This window comes from Amphiura filiformis, chromosome 12 (assembly GCF_039555335.1).
Source record: "Amphiura filiformis chromosome 12, Afil_fr2py, whole genome shotgun sequence".
NCBI lineage: Eukaryota > Metazoa > Echinodermata > Ophiuroidea > Amphilepidida > Amphiuridae > Amphiura > Amphiura filiformis.
The window spans coordinates 22,550,270-22,569,570 of NC_092639.1; the positions used below are offsets into that span (position 1 = coordinate 22,550,270).

The 19,301-nt window shown below is 38.8% G+C and overlaps 1 protein-coding gene across 1 annotated transcript in view; it reads right to left on the reverse strand.

The window, feature by feature from the left end:
- Window positions 1-635: 635 nt before the first annotated feature.
- The window catches only part of LOC140165952 (CDP-diacylglycerol--inositol 3-phosphatidyltransferase-like), a 49,981-nt gene continuing 31,315 nt past the window's right edge, over window positions 636-19,301 (reverse strand). Inside the window, exons 2-6 of the mRNA XM_072189293.1 lie at window positions 6,480-6,614; window positions 5,920-6,079; window positions 3,191-3,269; window positions 2,519-2,600; window positions 636-1,897 (exon numbers count right to left, since the gene is read on the reverse strand). Of these exons, the coding sequence (XP_072045394.1) occupies window positions 1,743-1,897; window positions 2,519-2,600; window positions 3,191-3,269; window positions 5,920-6,079; window positions 6,480-6,614 (611 nt within the window). The 3' untranslated portion in view covers window positions 636-1,742. The remainder of the gene's footprint in view (window positions 1,898-2,518; window positions 2,601-3,190; window positions 3,270-5,919; window positions 6,080-6,479; window positions 6,615-19,301) is intronic.

The following is a 19,301-nucleotide window of genomic DNA, read 5'->3' on the forward strand; positions in this document are numbered from 1 at the left end:
TATCAAATCGAATTTATTTCCATATCATACTTCAAACATAAACATACCGTATACATGTAAGTCACTACTACTGTTGTGGTTATATTACAGTGTATTAATGTAGAATGATAAAATTGGACAAGTTGTTTTGTTATTATGATATGAAGGAGCAGTTCGAAACGCCAAAAGGCCAGCAGTGAATTAGACTACTCCGTAGTCCACTTGCCCATTGTGCATACTCTGGATATTGTATTTAAGCTTAAAACTCTGATTTAATTAATGTGTGCACAATTGATAGATTTTCACAACTGATCTTTTCAGTCACCGTACTCCCTCTGTTTGTTAGCTTTCGATTTTTAACTCGGACTTTCGCGATTAATAAACTGGTAGATTCTAAAATCAGAATTGTTCAGTATTGAAGTGCCAATATAATTATGACATTATGATATGTTGCATTCAATAATATAATATAAGCCTACGTACACTTTACTTTTACTGTCACTAATAAATTATAATTATATAAACCTTTTCATAACAATTTATACTAGTATTTTGATGTAATAAATATCAGTATAATTTCGAGTTCAACTGAATGCTTTCATCATGATTAATAACATGCTTTTATTTATCAAAAATCGATGATGAAAAAATGAATGACCCCTTACTTACGTTACGTTACGTTACGTTACGTTTCGTTACGTTACATTACCTTATATTATAACTTATATTAATTTGACAACAAACATGAAAAACCCAGATAATACCTTAACTATAGTCAACTAAGTCAAATATATAAACACGAATAGCCTGGACCCATGAAAGATTGCGAAATACTCTCCTGACTTTTAAATCTAGTAAGACATGATAATTGTATTTTTACATTGTGATTTAAACATACTAAGAGGTGTAAAAGTTTTGGCATCAGAAGAAATATAATTCCAAAGAATGGGGCCGGTGGTTCCAACTCCTTTAAATGAAAAAGTGGTGTTATTTCTTGCCAGTTGGTAATTATTAGCTATTATTGTACTGTATTTATAAATGTTTTGCATTAAATTGAAGTACCTAAGCAGTCCCATGGAATACTTACACAAAGATAAAATTTGTACATATCCTTTATTTTGAAAACCTTGAGATCTTTAAAAAAGAGGACTGGAATGAGATCCATAGTGAGACAAAGTTATATTTCTTAGTGCTCTCAAAGTCTGAATACTTTGTTTAAATAAATATTGTGAGAGTTACCTCAAGCCAAGAAACCTAAAGTTGTATTAAAAAGTTATAAATACATACACTCCAGACTTGTAGTACCCGTACTCGTACCCGTACTCGAGTCCCAATTTCCGCACCCTTACCCGTACTCGTACCCGTGGCTTCGGACACGTACCCGTACTCATGCCCTATTTTGACTTCGGACCAGTACTCATGGCACGGCGTGATTTTATTGATTAGCACGAAAAACTAGCGTCGTGCTTTCATTGATTAGAATACAAAAGTGCAACTTTTTATTTCGTATCTTCCTTTGGTTTTGGATCACCGTTTCTTTAATTCTCAACCAATTTCAACAAAGAAGGTCTTCAATCAGAGCTAAAGCGTACAGGCGTCGAAACACGTTGAAATCGTCCCTTAATAATTCATATATATATAATACGGGCCAGCACTTAAGCCCCAATATTGAATTTAAAAACCGTTATGGAGGGGAAGAGTGTAACATTATTTCATCAATAGATGCTGATGGAAAAAATTAATATCCATGTTAATTATCTGCATTATTTGTTACGTCCGTCCTTTTCTCGTTCACGTAAGCTTAAATCAGTGAGAAATACCACTCCTTGTGCCAGTTTACCAATGTATGCTGATATACTAAAGACTTGGAATGGAAGAAACAAGAAGTAAACCCAACGCACTAATCCAATGGAGAAAACTGTAAAAAAAAAACAAAATAAGAGGCAAAATTAAGCTCGTTTATATTAAGTCAGGCAACGGATTGTAAAGAGCCAACAAATAAACCTATTACTATTAGTCGTTTAAATGGCATACATAATATTGTAACATAGACAGAAAGGTGGTGTATATGTACGCGCATCGGACACCCAATTTCACTCAATATGAACAACACGATAGTTTTTTAGAGAAAAAACCCGAATTTAAGTTGATCAATGGTTACGGCATGTAAAATCCGCCATCATCTTCGCGGTAAACATATCTCAATACAACTTATACAACTTCCGGCAACTTTTTAATTCGGGGTTTTTTTCTTTTAAAATAATGCTGTTATTGTTATATCAAACGAAATTTGGCTAATGGGGTACCAGAATGCGCGTACCAAATGAACCCCCTTTCTTTCTATGTTTAAATTTTGTGAATACGATTTATGGTTCTGAAGCTATAGGCGTATTTGTAACGGCTCCTGTCTTACTTTTTCTGAGGTCTTTATATAAATGAAGTCGCCTCTGGACTTCTTTTGCAATAAAGTTTTAGAGATTGTATTTTTATTCGGGAAAATGAATTTGTGTTATATATACATATATTTTATGATACTAACCTGTAGGGCCATCAGTAAACCAAATGAGGTACTGAGCACAATCAAATATAGCCACAGAAATTACTGTCACATCCAAAACCCACTGAAAAACAAATCACAAATCCATTATCTCCATAATAACGGTACAATAGTTTTATTCATTCTGAAATGTCTTTTTGTTGTGTTAATGGTGGTGTGGTGAAAATAATACTAAATTTTGACCTTCCAAATTCTAAATATGCATATCCCAAAGTACAAAATGATATGGTCGACATTTAACTTCTGGGTTTCACGTACGCAATGCTTGTCGGACAATTTGGTAACAGTAACAGTTGAGGCCTATCAGGAAAATCCCGGAAAGCAATTCTGGAAGTGTGTCAGTGGGAAGACTTGTATTTCGCCTTGTACGACACTGTTGGTCGCATCACAGTTTATCTGACTTGAGCATTCATGGTCAGGGCGGTGACACTAAATTCACGATATTACTAATGTAAACCATTAACAAATTCCGCTGGTTTGCGAGCGACAAATTGAGGCAAGCTGTATGAATGATTCTCTATCGACCCCTTTCTTAAAGTCACCATAGGTTGCCAATTCAGTTCTCGTTTGCAGTTTCCCCCATGCACATACGCCCCCCCCCCCCACCCCATCCCTGTTGCGCCACATAGAGTGGAAGCTTATAAGTTGACTTACCGGAGTATAATAGATGGCCGTTAACCTGTTGACTTCATTTCCAGTTAACTTGTGCGTACCCGTATTCATCATAGCTGAGCTGTAATAAGAAGACAGGCGCAAATAAGACAATGAGTGACCACAAAGGTGTTTGGTCTAAAAAACAATCTTGAAGTTTAAAGTTAGCATGAAATCCACTAAGCAATTTTCAAAGTTTGCAAAGACCACCGGGTAAAGACACTTTTTGCAATGACTTTTCACCAAATCCCCTTTTCTCTTTTCATTCAAAGTCGAGAACAAAATTGAGTTAAAATACCCTTTTTTGTGGATTTTACATGACTAGAATTTCAAGCACTCCTTTTCAATAACACTACGGGAAGTTATGGACATATCTTCCTAACCATGCTGTCCCTAAGCTAACATGACGTCCGCGATTGCGCTTATTGCCCAGCATTCTTAAACCCCAACATCGAAGGGATGAGTATTATACATTTCGCCGAGAAATAATTGGGTGGTTCTGCAACGTTGAACCGTCCTCAGACCCTCTGTTGAGTGCCGCAATGGTCGACTTATAATTTCTTACAGTGTTCAACTACAGACCGGGATCAAACCTCTCAAAGGAAGGCATGCAGCTATTTGATGACGGAGTTGCTCTGGTTGGAGAGCAATTCGCCTCATCGCGTCACTGATAGTAGACACTCAAACGTCCAGAATACATTAAGCGTTGAGTTTCTCCTACTGTGGGAGACGATATTGGTCATGTAGTCAATGGCCTGAACTCCCGGCATTCGCAGGAGGTCTGTCAGCTACATGGATTGTACCAGAAGATCTACCATGGGTCGAAACCACAGATGTCTGGGCCAAAACCGCGATATTAACAGCACATTGTAGGTTTCGCGTGCTATCTTTCTACGACTCTCTAGCAGCGATATTGGTGCAAATGCGTAGGCAGTCATTCCCCTCCAACTCATTGACAGTATATCCACGCCTAACGCCCTCGGATCTCGCATCCTCGAGCAGTAGACTGACAGTTGGTGATTGGACGCTGAAACAAACAAGTCCACTGTCGGGTGGAACATCTTGGCGAATACGGTTTGTACTACTTGCGGGGACAGCAACCACTCGATTTGTTGGTCTGCCCCCCCCCCCCCGACCTCTGGAGAGGGATTCTGCCAAGATATTCGACACCCGTCAATATGAATCGCTTTGAGTGACATGCCCCGACGGTGACTTCGCTCCAGCAAGCATACACAGTCGAAGGGGACTTTGTGTGTTCTTTGTCTATTGATGCTACCACCGTCGAGTTGTCAGACTGAACTATGAACTTGCACCCTGTCAACTGAGTTTAGAACGCATAGAAGGTCTTCTTGCTACCCATAGTTCTAACAGGTTGATATAAGAACAGGTTTCAAATGCAGACCATTGTCCTGAAACCACATTGTCCTGATGGATTTCTTCGCGTTCAGATAAAACCACACTTCGTCACAACCCGCTGGACCAATAATGTGTTTCTGTGCCTCCTCGTGTGATCGACGACTGTATACCAGTCATTTGTCGAGATAGACACACAAATTGACCTCGTTTGTCTGAATACGCCACCACTCTTTCCACTAGTCGGCTAAAACCTCTGGTGGCAGTTAACAGCCCGAACGTTAAGCATTGGAACTTGAATGCTTGACTGTTCACCTTAAACCTGAATCAGTGCTGTTCTTCCAAATGTATAGGTACGTGTAGGTAGGTCCAGTCCAGTGATGATCGGTATACATAAAACTGATACCAGCATCTCCATCCATCCTGAATCTATGCGGTTTGATATACTTGTTAACCGGCTTGAGATTGAATAGGTCAAAATGTCAAAAATTGTATACACATAGGTCAAAATTTAAAAATGGTTCGATTTCATCGAAACTGGTGTCAAATTACTTCCCTTAACATAAGAAATCTCAAACATACACGTAATTTACCAATTTGGTGCAATTTGCATTGTCATGTCCCATTTCAGAGTTAATGTAGCCAAAGTCCAATAGAAATATGTACATGCGTAACCTTTGACCCATGGTTTCATCCGACTCAGAGGTTATAAATTTCTCAATCAAATTGTTTTCCTATTTCGTTTGTCAATAGGAGTAATTTGAGAAAATTCGGCCTCTGTGCATGAGATATTTGACATTTGACCTCATTTACTCCTGAACTAAACACCCTAGTGCAATATGACAATTGACTTTTTTTTATTCCTAACATGGAGAAGAAGAATTTGATGTATATTACAACATGATAAAACAAATTAACATTTTGTCCCCATTATGACCTTCGACTACTCTTGGGAATCACTTGAGGTGTAAGGATGCCAAAAATCATTGGTTCTACTAATGTAGCAAGACAAAATGCTAACCCAAATATATCCACAGAGCGTCCTGTACAAAACGTTACTTGGTTTCTTTACTAGTTCGGACTCAAACTCTATGCCATTAACTAAATCATCCAGAAAACGAGTTTGGCTACTTTTGACATTTTCGCGCATATCAATCTTGCATCGTGTAAAATCGACTACCAATGATTAGCAATTGCACTTTTGCTTTTAAGAAAAAACCCATGTGTTTCGGCATTCATAAAATGACCTTTGAATGAGTCCAGTACAAAACCTCATACTCCACAATTTCAGAAACATGAGTTCTGAATTTTAAATATAAGTTAATAACGATCTTCGCCATTGAACATGGGACCATGAGTGTAAAGATAATGATACAAACCCCTGCATTAACATCCAGTGGCTAGTTACTTTCAGTATTATCTGGAGCCACATGTAGAATTTATAAACTTGGCTCGTAGCTGCTGCATATGTTACTGTATACATTAATGCCATTGCGATGTGATCGAAAATGGCATCAAGAACTTGGCCAAATTTAGTACCTATAAAAGAACAAAGACAGTGGTTCATTATCAATCGCTTGGAAACATTAATGTTGCATTAAAGATCATTGCGTTTTTCAGAAAGGAGCTGGCATTTCCCAGCTTAAAAACCTTTGGCATTATTCAGGGACGCAGCTCTATACAGCCGCAGAACCCTAATCAACCTTTATATAAAATAACCATCGCAGCCAGGATCAGCTCCCCGAGTGACTGAGTCAATGAGCAGGGGAATTTCGATTTGAGATAACTGGAATTGTCGCGATTTGGGTCTATATATAAAACTATACATAAGTACCCGGGGTGGAGTAAGCCCCCGGAGTGGGCCTATATAACATTTATTAAAAGTTTATCCAAACTTCCAAACATGATAAATCTAGAAGAGTCTTTGATGTTCACTTACACTGATTGAAATATCTAGCGGCTATACCATCAGCATAGTCAAGAATCACGTCAGACAAATAAAGAACAGCAACAAGTAAGTAATATTCTTTACTTAACGCTCCCATCACAATGATTAACAAGATACGACTAAATGCTGAAAGACAAAATAAAAAAATGCAAGTGATTAACAACTGCAACTTTATATAGTTATATTATGTTGAGTTTAAAACAATAAATGTCTGAGCTGTGCAATAGTTATGAGCCATTCCAAACGGCATGCCAAAATGCTATCCCCCTCACGGCTTGTCAGTAATCGCCCCCCCCCCCTGGCCTGCCCAAAAATCTTTGCCTCCGCCTTTGCAAATGCCAATTTGTTTGGATATCATTCTTTTAGTAAATGCTAGAGTGAACAATAGCCCATGAGGAGTGACACAAGTCGCATGGGCCAATCAGTGGTTCACAGCAGCTTAGGAACAACAAGAGCGAATGTGTACAGTAACTTAAGCATCAGACACATGAAATGAGGTGCTTATGCACTCGGCTCTTGAAGGAGATGATTCACCGTTGCACACCGTCATCGTCCCTATATCTTCGTGTTAAAAATTGCCGTGATAGTACGATGAATCCTCACGTTTTTTCAATAGCTACGCATGGTGATTTTATTCGAGATAGGCCGAGCGACTTAGGCTAAGTATACAATTTGAGATTTTGAGAGCCTGCCACACTGTTTCTATTCTATGTTTTTACGATTTTCGCATGATCAGTATAGACGAATCCAACGAGCCAAGTCATGGTCAGGATTTGGTCGGCCATCTTTGGTTTCCCGCTAGCACCAACCTGGGGTTTTGAGCACCCGATTGTGCAAATAAAAACCGCCTAACACCTAGAGAAGATGCAAAGACGAGGAGGGTTAATAGAATAATAATATACAATAGAAGTAATCCTGTCGCATCTATTCATATACATAGTCCTTTTGTTCATCCATTTGTACATCTATGAATAGATGCGACGGGATTACCAGCGGAATTATCTCTATTGTATTATTCTATTAACCCTCTTCGACCTTCTCTAGGTGTAAGGCGGCTTTTATTTGCACAACTGTTGGAACTGTATTGTGTTGTAAACTTCTTTTGTCTACCTGTGTTTTCGCGGAAGGTGTAAAACGGGTGATGGAATGCAGTTTAAAATATCCGCCATGGCCGAATCATTTCACATTTTGGATGCATTGTAGCCGACGGGGACCCAACTAAAGGCTGCTAGTCGCCACAACGTGGAGCTGCTACGCGTAGCTTGCTTTTCGCTTCGCGGAGCTAAATTGACCAATCATGTTAGATCTTTTCATTACGCGGAGCCAGTGGATGCATCCTCGTTCCAGAGAGAGAAAACTCTTGCCAAAATTAATGTTTACTATGGGGATTTTAAATGAATCGATTGTAAATAGGATCAATACCATTGTTTGATTAGTGTATAGTCAATGTTACCTTGCATGCATGTGTCATGTGTGTGGCGTGTTTGTTTGTTTGTTTGTCTACTGTGTCAGGCCAGGATCACTGACACCCACGGTACTGATACTGTCATACTATCACGGTGATCATATTGTTGAATGTTGTTGACTTTAAAATAATCATGATGCAGTCATGTCTACAGTAGAATTCACCACGACCTTTGAAGGACTTAAACCCCATTAAAAGCTATTAAACCAAGATAACACTCAATGAAAACAGCTCAACTATGTTACATCAGATCTTCTCTGGTTAAATACACACTGCACTTGTGTCTGTTTTACCTGTGCAATGAGCAATGAGCTGGTATTATAGTTTCAGTTGGGTGAACGATTATAAAGCGAACGCAAGGTAACAATACTGTGGGCTTTTGTCTACGAAATGAGACAATAGTCTGCTTATTGTTAACCAGCGTTCTTGAAAATGAGAAGCTTAATGACTTAACACGGTTTAGAAATAATGTCTTCATATTTTTGGTGTTATCTGTCGTTTACATATCCTTCCTAAAACACTAAAGTACCAATATTTCCAAACACCTAAATTAGCTAAAAATTTAGACATGTTACAAAACTATATTTTCTAGAATTTCAGAGAATACTTTAAATATTGGCCGGTTATTTTTTACACAGTGACGTCAACTAGGCAATGGCCTATACTTCTAACATACACTATTTGTAGAGGTCACGCGTCAATGGTGAGCGCACTGAGTATTGTGTATAGGAAAACGGACAGTAACTACAGTATGTATGTCCTACTACTAGTATATAAAGTAAATCCGAACTGGTTTGCAGTTTGCTGAAGGTCGAATTCCGCAGGGACACCGCACAAGTTATACAAATTAGCTCCCGGCGATACACTGCAGATCGCAGAACTGTGTGCATAGTTTACCACCACTCTGCCTAGCTATATAGTTGTGTACAATACTGTATGAGTTTCTTATGAGTGCATGTCCATCTTAATAATAAGTCAGTTCGTACTTTTCATAAACTACTTTTTGAATCATAACTTTCGTGACCGAGGATATCTTGCAACTACGTGACGCTCGTCTGGCAAATTCTTAATGAATAAATTCGCTTCACGTAATGAGTAAGTCGTACTTAATTGGTCAGTTTTACCTCCGAGTAATGAAAAACTCTAACATGATCATGATTGGTCAATTTGGCTCCACGGAGCAAAAAGTCAGCTACGCGTAGCAGCTCCACGTTGTGGCGGTTGCGGCCTACCATATCAGTATCCCATATGATATTTCTATTGCAAGAAAATTTTATTTGTTGTCAGGTTTTATCTTAAATACACTAACTGGAAATTAAATACACTAATTAGTGAGGACCGGTATTTTGCTGTGGATATGTTTAACTGCAATTTGCGGGTAAAACATTTGAAATCCTGGGTAAAAATTGTGATCATATTCAACTCTTTGAGAAAATAATAATATAAAGGAATGGATGTAAAATCCAGCTGCAATACAATGTACATTATTGACACACTATCACTCTCTTTATCTACGGCAATAATAGAATATCGATTTCAATCGAATTGAATACGTTGCTCAGTTTTGAGTTTGTAGTTGACTACTAAGCGACCTAAGCGATCGATTGCTGGCCAATCAGATAGAATTCCTTTTATTGCGTTCGGTGAAATACCACTCGCCCGTCGCTCACCAACGGAGTATTAAATTTATATTTATCGTATAGGACGTCGACACTGTGCGTTGTCAGTTACGTCTCCGACTAGTCCATCTGGTAGGCTATTCCAAACGTAAACTGCAGTGTGGATGAAAGTCCTGCCAGTATATATATATATGGTTCTAGAAACTGGTACTGTGAGAGCATGGCAAGGCATGGACAAGCTGGAGCGGGTAGCTCTTCTGACTACAAATGGCTTTGGTAGCAGTGCCTTCAGATCTGGTGGGCACAAGCTGGTGTGCATTTTGTAGAGGACTGTTGCTGCAGCAACTTGACGTCTTTGATGGAGAGATGTAATGTTCAGCTCTGCAATCGCTTCCTCATCGCTCACACCCATGATTCGAAAGGCCTTCCTCTGGATAGAGTCTAATAATCCTAGAGTGGTAGCGCTGGCACTCATCCAAGACAGTTGAGCGTGTTCCATCACACTGCGAACTTGGGCCTTGTAAACGGTTGCTCTGCCTCTCACATCAAGTTTGTTTGCAACTCTCCTCAGAGAACCCTGCTTCTATCCTGCTGTGGATGTGACGTTGGAGATGTGCTTTGTCCAGTTCAGCTTGCTGTCAACTGTGACTCTCGGGATCTCCAGCTCCTCCTTCTCAGCCAGTTTTGTGGTACCAAAAGATAACAAACAGAAGATCTAGCTAGGTTGGATACCTCTTTCTTGATATTGTCATTGCCTTACATTTTGATGGCTCGAAGGTCACCTTCCATCTGTCTGCCCAGATCCTCAATTTCTTCAGGTCTCTGTTTAGGCTAACAGTAACGGCTTCGGGTTGTCTCTCGCAAAACAAGACGGAATCATCTGCGTAGAGGTATAAGAGCTGGTTTTCATTCTCATCACCCAGGTCGTCAATGAAGACAGAGAATAAAAATGGGTCCAATATTAACCCCTGGGTAACTGATGCATTGATGGAGGAAGTACTTGATGACTGGCAGGATAAGACAACTTTGATGGAACGATCTGTCAGGTAGCTCCTAATCTAGGTGAGCAGCTTGCCGGATACTCCTTTTGCCATGTTTGCCATGAGTTTTGAGCAAAGGTCATTATGCCAGACCTTGTCAAATGAAAAATCTGAAATCAATTGGTTTCAAGGAGGTACTTCTGGAGTTGGTTATGTACAACAGCCTCCATGACCTTGCCGATGATGCATAGCAGAGAGATAGGGCGGTACATAGATAGATTAAACTTCGAATCTTTCTTGATGACAGATGCAGTCTTCCATTGGCTTGGGAAAACTCCCTTGGAGAAGCAAAGCTCAAACAGCAGTCTGAGTGGGCTTGCAAGTTCTGCACTGCACTCATGGCCGGATTTACCATTGGGCCAGATGGGCCCGGGCCGGGAAATGTAGCAAAATTTTGCGCGCTTCGCGCGCACTGCCCCTTTATATAGCAAAATTGACCTTCATTTTGAGCTAAAATTGTCTGAAATTGAATTTTTTTCGGAACAAAATATATTCGTCCCTCTGATGTAATGCTTCCGCCCCGATCGCTCCCTATTTGTAAACCAAAACTTAGCCACTTGAGTGCACATATCTCTCTCATAGTGAGTTTGGGGCCTCCAACTTTTGCCTGGCCCAGGGTCCCCAAAAGGTAAATCCGGCCCTGCCTGCACTCCTTCAGGACTCTTGCAGGGTGCACAATAGTAATAAATTTCCCTATACTTTGTGTACAAAATGGCCTCTATTCAAATGGCTCTACCTACCTTACGAAGCGACTCAATTTTTCAAAGTGATGTTTTCCTGACTGACAAACATACAAGCAAGTAAACAAACTAAATTAAATATATTGGTGACCATTGAATTTTCGAGCTACCGGACCACGAATGCAATACACTTTTTTCACCCAATTTTCAAAATAGAAGCACTTGTGATTTTACCTAGAAGCAGCCGGTTTAAGAAATACATGAAAAATCTGAATAAAAGCCCAGCATCTTTTCCAATCTTGGTAGATGCTTAGATTCAAGCCTACATTTATTACCTGGCACAAATTTTTCACAAAATCTGCACAATTTTTTTGGTTTTTAATATTGATTTATAGTTGGTTAACTTTTACCGAAAAGTAAAAACAGCGCAGATCAGGACGGAATCCCACAAGAGACATTATTTGGTGATGTGAAATCTTCACGGACCTCAAGATGTTTGATTTTATAATTTCCTAAGAGTTTTAATACTAATTAACATTATATAACTTCACTTTGAGTGACCGATCACAAGTTGACATTTTTGGGGCCAAATTCAACTTGGCGCCAAATTCAAATAGGCCTAATGTGCTATCTACTGTAGATAGCACATGTAATGGAACAAATTAAAATCAATTTATTTTGACAATGTTGATCCCAATCTGTAGGCCTATAATGTCTGAGACATGAAGTTAATTTGGTAATGCACGCAAACAAACAAACATAAAGGCTGCAGGAGCTCATGACACGGGCCTTGGATCAGGTAAACTTACCTTATGTGTGTGTAGAAGGGGGGGGCAGGCAGGCTAAACCTATGACAGACAGCAAGACAGACACACAGTTATGACAGAAGCAGCAGGGAAAACATGACCACAAAGGCAAATGCATGAATTATACAAGTGTTGAATTACATGGGTCTTTGATCATGTTGGTGAAATCATAAGCTTAGCCTAGCCACCCCCCCAATCCAGGCAGTTACATAACAGTGCCACCATACCGATGTTTTCTCCATTTCCAATTTGGCTGCCTGTCATAATTATGCTTAGCCTACCCTACACACACACACACACACAAAAGGTAAGCTTACCTGTTCATGCATTGACCTAACAGTGCCTCTATACTGATATTTCTCCAAGTCTCCAATTTCGGGCCATAACTCACCTTAGCACTGATAGCCTAGTAGGCCTAAATGTTGCTTTTTTCTGTAATTTTAGCTATAAATTATATGAATTACAATCAAAACACCTCATCAGTCAATATGCAAATGCTAATCAAAACTTGTTTGGCACAGGTCTAACTTGCTGAATCAAAACGTCTTCCGTATAGGCTCACACACGTACTCTCGCTTGAGGGTGCACAATAGTAATACATTTCCCTATACTTTGTGTACAAAATGGCCTCTATTCAAATGGCTCTACCTACCTTACGAAGCGACTCAATTTTTCAAAGTGATGTTTTCCTGACTGACAAACATACAAGCAAGTAAACAAACTAAATTAAATATATTGGTGACCATTGAATTTTCGAGCTACCGGACCACGAATGCAATACACTTTTTTCACCCAATTTTCAAAATAGAAGCACTTGTGATTTTACCTAGAAACAGCCGGTTTAAGAAATACATGAAAAATCTGAATAAAAGCCCAGCATCTTTTCCAATCTTGGTAGATGCTTAGATTCAAGCCTACATTTATTACCTGGCACAAATTTTTCACAAAATCTGCACAATTTTTTTGGTTTTTAATATTGATTTATAGTTGGTTAAAATTTTACCGAAATGTAAAAACAGCGCAGATCAGGACGGAATCCCACAAGAGACATTATTTGGTGATGTGAAATCTTCACGGACCTCAAGATGTTTGATTTTATAATTTCCTAAGAGTTTTAATACTAATTAACATTATATAACTTCACTTTGAGTGACCGATCACAAGTTGACATTTTGGGGCCAAATTCAACTTGGCGCCAAATTCAAATAGGCCTAATGTGCTATCTACTGTAGATAGCACATGTAATGGAACAAATTAAAATCAATTTATTTTGACAATGTTGATCCCAATCTGTAGGCCTATAATGTCTGAGACATGAAGTTAATTTGGTAATGCACGCAAACAAACAAACATAAAGGCTGCAGGAGCTCATGACACGGGCCTTGGATCAGGTAAACTTACCTTATGTGTGTGTAGAAGGGGGGTAGGCAGGCTAAACTTATGACAGACAGCAAGACAGACACACAGATATGACAGAAGCAGCAGGGAAAACATGACCACAAAGGCAAATGCATGAATTATACAAGTGTTGAATTACATGGGTCTTTGATCATGTTGGTGAAATCATAAGCTTAGCCTAGCCACCCCCCCCCCAATCCAGGCAGTTACATAACAGTGCCACCATACCGATGTTTTCTCCATTTCCAATTTGGCTGCCTGTCATAATTATGCTTAGCCTACCCTACACACACACACACACACAAAAGGTAAGCTTACCTGTTCATGCATTGACCTAACAGTGCCTCTATACTGATATTTCTCCAAGTCTCCAATTTCGGGCCATAACTCACCTTAGCACTGATAGCCTAGTAGGCCTAAATGTTGCTTTTTTCTGTAATTTTAGCTATAAATTATATGAATTACAATCACAAACACCTCATCAGTCAATATGCAAATGCTAATCAAAACTTGTTTGGCACAGGTCTAACTTGCTGAATCAAAACGTCTTCCGTATAGGCTCACACACGTACTCTCGCTTGAGGGTGCACAATAGTAATACATTTCCCTATACTTTGTGTACAAAATGGCCTCTATTCAAATGGCTCTACCTACCTTACGAAGCGACTCAATTTTTCAAAGTGATGTTTTCCTGACTGACAAACATACAAGCAAGTAAACAAACTAAATTAAATATATTGGTGACCATTGAATTTTCGAGCTACCGGACCACGAATGCAATACACTTTTTTCACCCAATTTTCAAAATAGAAGCACTTGTGATTTTACCTAGAAACAGCCGGTTTAAGAAATACATGAAAAATCTGAATAAAAGCCCAGCATCTTTTCCAATCTTGGTAGATGCTTAGATTCAAGCCTACATTTATTACCTGGCACAAATTTTTCACAAAATCTGCACAATTTTTTTTGGTTTTTAATATTGATTTATAGTTGGTTAAAATTTTACCGAAATGTAAAAACAGCGCAGATCAGGACGGAATCCCACAAGAGACATTATTTGGTGATGTGAAATCTTCACGGACCTCAAGATGTTTGATTTTATAATTTCCTAAGAGTTTTAATACTAATTAACATTATATAACTTCACTTTGAGTGACCGATCACAAGTTGACATTTTTGGGGCCAAATTCAACTTGGCGCCAAATTCAAATAGGCCTAATGTGCTATCTACTGTAGATAGCACATGTAATGGAACAAATTAAAATCAATTTATTTTGACAATGTTGATCCCAATCTGTAGGCCTATAATGTCTGAGACATGAAGTTAATTTGGTAATGCACGCAAACAAACAAACATAAAGGCTGCAGGAGCTCATGACACGGGCCTTGGATCAGGTAAACTTACCTTATGTGTGTGTAGAAGGGGGGGGAGGCAGGCTAAACTTATGACAGACAGCAAGACAGACACACAGATATGACAGAAGCAGCAGGGAAAACATGACCACAAAGGCAAATGCATGAATTATACAAGTGTTGAATTACATGGGTCTTTGATCATGTTGGTGAAATCATAAGCTTAGCCTAGCCACCCCCCAATCCAGGCAGTTACATAACAGTGCCACCATACCGATGTTTTCTCCATTTCCAATTTGGCTGCCTGTCATAATTATGCTTAGCCTACCCTACACACACACACACACACAAAAAAGGTAAGCTTACCTGTTCATGCATTGACCTAACAGTGCCTCTATACTGATATTTCTCCAAGTCTCCAATTTCGGGCCATAACTCACCTTAGCACTGATAGCCTAGTAGGCCTAAATGTTGCTTTTTTCTGTAATTTTAGCTATAAATTATATGAATTACAATCAAAAACACCTCATCAGTCAATATGCAAATGCTAATCAAAACTTGTTTGGCACAGGTCTAACTTGCTGAATCAAAACGTCTTCCGTATAGGCTCACACACGTACTCTCGCTTGAGGGTGCACAATAGTAATACATTTCCCTATACTTTGTGTACAAAATGGCCTCTATTCAAATGGCTCTACCTACCTTACGAAGCGACTCAATTTTTTCAAAGTGATGTTTTCCTGACTGACAAACATACAAGCAAGTAAACAAACTAAATTAAATATATTGGTGACCATTGAATTTTCGAGCTACCGGACCACGAATGCAATACACTTTTTTCACCCAATTTTCAAAATAGAAGCACTTGTGATTTTACCTAGAAACAGCCGGTTTAAGAAATACATGAAAAATCTGAATAAAAGCCCAGCATCTTTTCCAATCTTGGTAGATGCTTAGATTCAAGCCTACATTTATTACCTGGCACAAATTTTTCACAAAATCTGCACAATATTTTTTGTTTTTACTATTGATTTATAGTTGGTTAAAATTTTACCGAAATGTAAAAACAGCGCAGATCAGGACGGAATCCCACAAGAGACATTATTTGGTGATGTGAAATCTTCACGGACCTCAAGATGTTTGATTTTATAATTTCCTAAGAGTTTTAATACTAATTAACATTATATAACTTCACTTTGAGTGACCGATCACAAGTTGACATTTTTGGGGCCAAATTCAACTTGGCGCCAAATTCAAATAGGCCTAATGTGCTATCTACTGTAGATAGCACATGTAATGGAACAAATTAAAATCAATTTATTTTGACAATGTTGATCCCAATCTGTAGGCCTATAATGTCTGAGACATGAAGTTAATTTGGTAATGCACGCAAACAAACAAACATAAAGGCTGCAGGAGCTCATGACACGGGCCTTGGATCAGGTAAACTTACCTTATGTGTGTGTAGAAGGGGGTGGTCGGCAGGCTAAACTTAAGACAGACAGCAAGACAGACACACAGATATGACAGAAGCAGCAGGGAAAACATGACCACAAAGGCAAATGCATGAATTATACAAGTGTTGAATTACATGGGTCTTTGATCATGTTGGTGAAATCATAAGCTTAGCCTAGCCACCCCCCAATCCAGGCAGTTACATAACAGTGCCACCATACCGATGTTTTCTCCATTTCCAATTTGGCTGCCTGTCATAATTATGCTTAGCCTACCCTACACACACACACACACACAAAAGGTAAGCTTACCTGTTCATGCATTGACCTAACAGTGCCTCTATACTGATATTTCTCCAAGTCTCCAATTTCGGGCCATAACTCACCTTAGCACTGATAGCCTAGTAGGCCTAAATGTTGCTTTTTTCTGTAATTTTAGCTATAAATTATATGAATTACAATCAAAAACACCTCATCAGTCAATATGCAAATGCTAATCAAAACTTGTTTGGCACAGGTCTAACTTGCTGAATCAAAACGTCTTCCGTATAGGCTCACACACGTACTCTCGCTTGAGGGTGCACAATAGTAATACATTTCCCTATACTTTGTGTACAAAATGGCCTCTATTCAAATGGCTCTACCTACCTTACGAAGCGACTCAATTTTTCAAAGTGATGTTTTCCTGACTGACAAACATACAAGCAAGTAAACAAACTAAATTAAATATATTGGTGACCATTGAATTTTCGAGCTACCGGACCACGAATGCAATACACTTTTTTCACCCAATTTTCAAAATAGAAGCACTTGTGATTTTACCTAGAAACAGCCGGTTTAAGAAATACATGAAAAATCTGAATAAAAGCCCAGCATCTTTTCCAATCTTGGTAGATGCTTAGATTCAAGCCTACATTTATTACCTGGCACAAATTTTTCACAAAATCTGCACAATTTTTTTGGTTTTTAATATTGATTTATAGTTGGTTAAAATTTTACCGAAATGTAAAAACAGCGCAGATCAGGACGGAATCCCACAAGAGACATTATTTGGTGATGTGAAATCTTCACGGACCTCAAGATGTTTGATTTTATAATTTCCTAAGAGTTTTAATACTAATTAACATTATATAACTTCACTTTGAGTGACCGATCACAAGTTGACATTTTTGGGGCCAAATTCAACTTGGCGCCAAATTCAAATAGGCCTAATGTGCTATCTACTGTAGATAGCACATGTAATGGAACAAATTAAAATCAATTTATTTTGACAATGTTGATCCCAATCTGTAGGCCTATAATGTCTGAGACATGAAGTTAATTTGGTAATGCACGCAAACAAACAAACATAAAGGCTGCAGGAGCTCATGACACGGGCCTTGGATCAGGTAAACTTACCTTATGTGTGTGTGTAGAAGGGGGGGTAGGCAGGCTAAACTTATGACAGACAGCAAGACAGACACACAGATATGACAGAAGCAGCAGGGAAAACATGACCACAAAGGCAAATGCATGAATTATACAAGTGTTGAATTACATGGGTCTTTGATCATGTTGGTGAAATCATACGCTTAGCCTAGCCACCCCCCCCCCCCCAATCCAGGCAGTTACATAACAGTGCCACCATACCGATGTTTTCTCCATTTCCAATTTGGCTGCCTGTCATAATTATGCTTAGCCTACCCTACACACACACACACACACAAAAAGGTAAGCTTACCTGTTCATGCATTGACCTAACAGTGCCTCTATACTGATATTTCTCCAAGTCTCCAATTTCGGGCCATAACTCACCTTAGCACTGATAGCCTAGTAGGCCTAAATGTTGCTTTTTTCTGTAATTTTAGCTATAAATTATATGAATTACAATCAAAAACACCTCATCAGTCAATATGCAAATGCTAATCAAAACTTGTTTGGCACAGGTCTAACTTGCTGAATCAAAACGTCTTCCGTATAGGCTCACACACGTACTCTCGCTTGAGGGTGCACAATAGTAATACATTTCCCTATACTTTGTGTACAAAATGGCCTCTATTCAAATGGCTCTACCTACCTTACGAAGCGACTCAATTTTTCAAAGTGATGTTTTCCTGACTGACAAACATACAAGCAAGTAAACAAACTAAATTAAATATATTGGTGACCATTGAATTTTCGAGCTACCGGACCACGAATGCAATACACTTTTTTCACCCAATTTTCAAAATAGAAGCACTTGTGATTTTACCTAGAAACAGCCGGTTTAAGAAATACATGAAAAATCTGAATAAAAGCCCAGCATCTTTTCCAATCTTGGTAGATGCTTAGATTCAAGCCTACATTTATTACCTGGCACAAATTTTTCACAAAATCTGCACAATTTTTTGGTTTTAATATTGATTTATAGTTGGTTAAAATTTTACCGAAATGTAAAAACAGCGCAGATCAGGACGGAATCCCACAAGAGACATTATTTGGTGATGTGAAATCTTCACGGACCTCAAGATGTTTGATTTTATAATTTCCTAAGAGTTTTAATACTAATTAACATTATATAACTTCACTTTGAGTGACCGATCACAAGTTGACATTTTTGGGGCCAAATTCAACTTGGCGCCAAATTCAATAATGTGCTATCTACTGTAGATAGCACATGTAATGGAACAAATTAAAATCAATTTATTTTGACAATGTTGATCCCAATCTGTAGGCCTATAATGTCTGAGACATGAAGTTAATTTGGTAATGCACGCAAACAAACAAACATAAAGGCTGCAGGAGCTCATGACACGGGCCTTGGATCAGGTAAACTTACCTTATGTGTGTGTAGAAGGGGGGTAGGCAGGCTAAACTTATGACAGACAGCAAGACAGACACACAGATATGACAGAAGCAGCAGGGAAAACATGACCACAAAGGCAAATGCATGAATTATACAAGTGTTGAATTACATGGGTCTTTGATCATGTTGGTGAAATCATAAGCTTAGCCTAGCCACCCCCCCCCAATCCAGGCA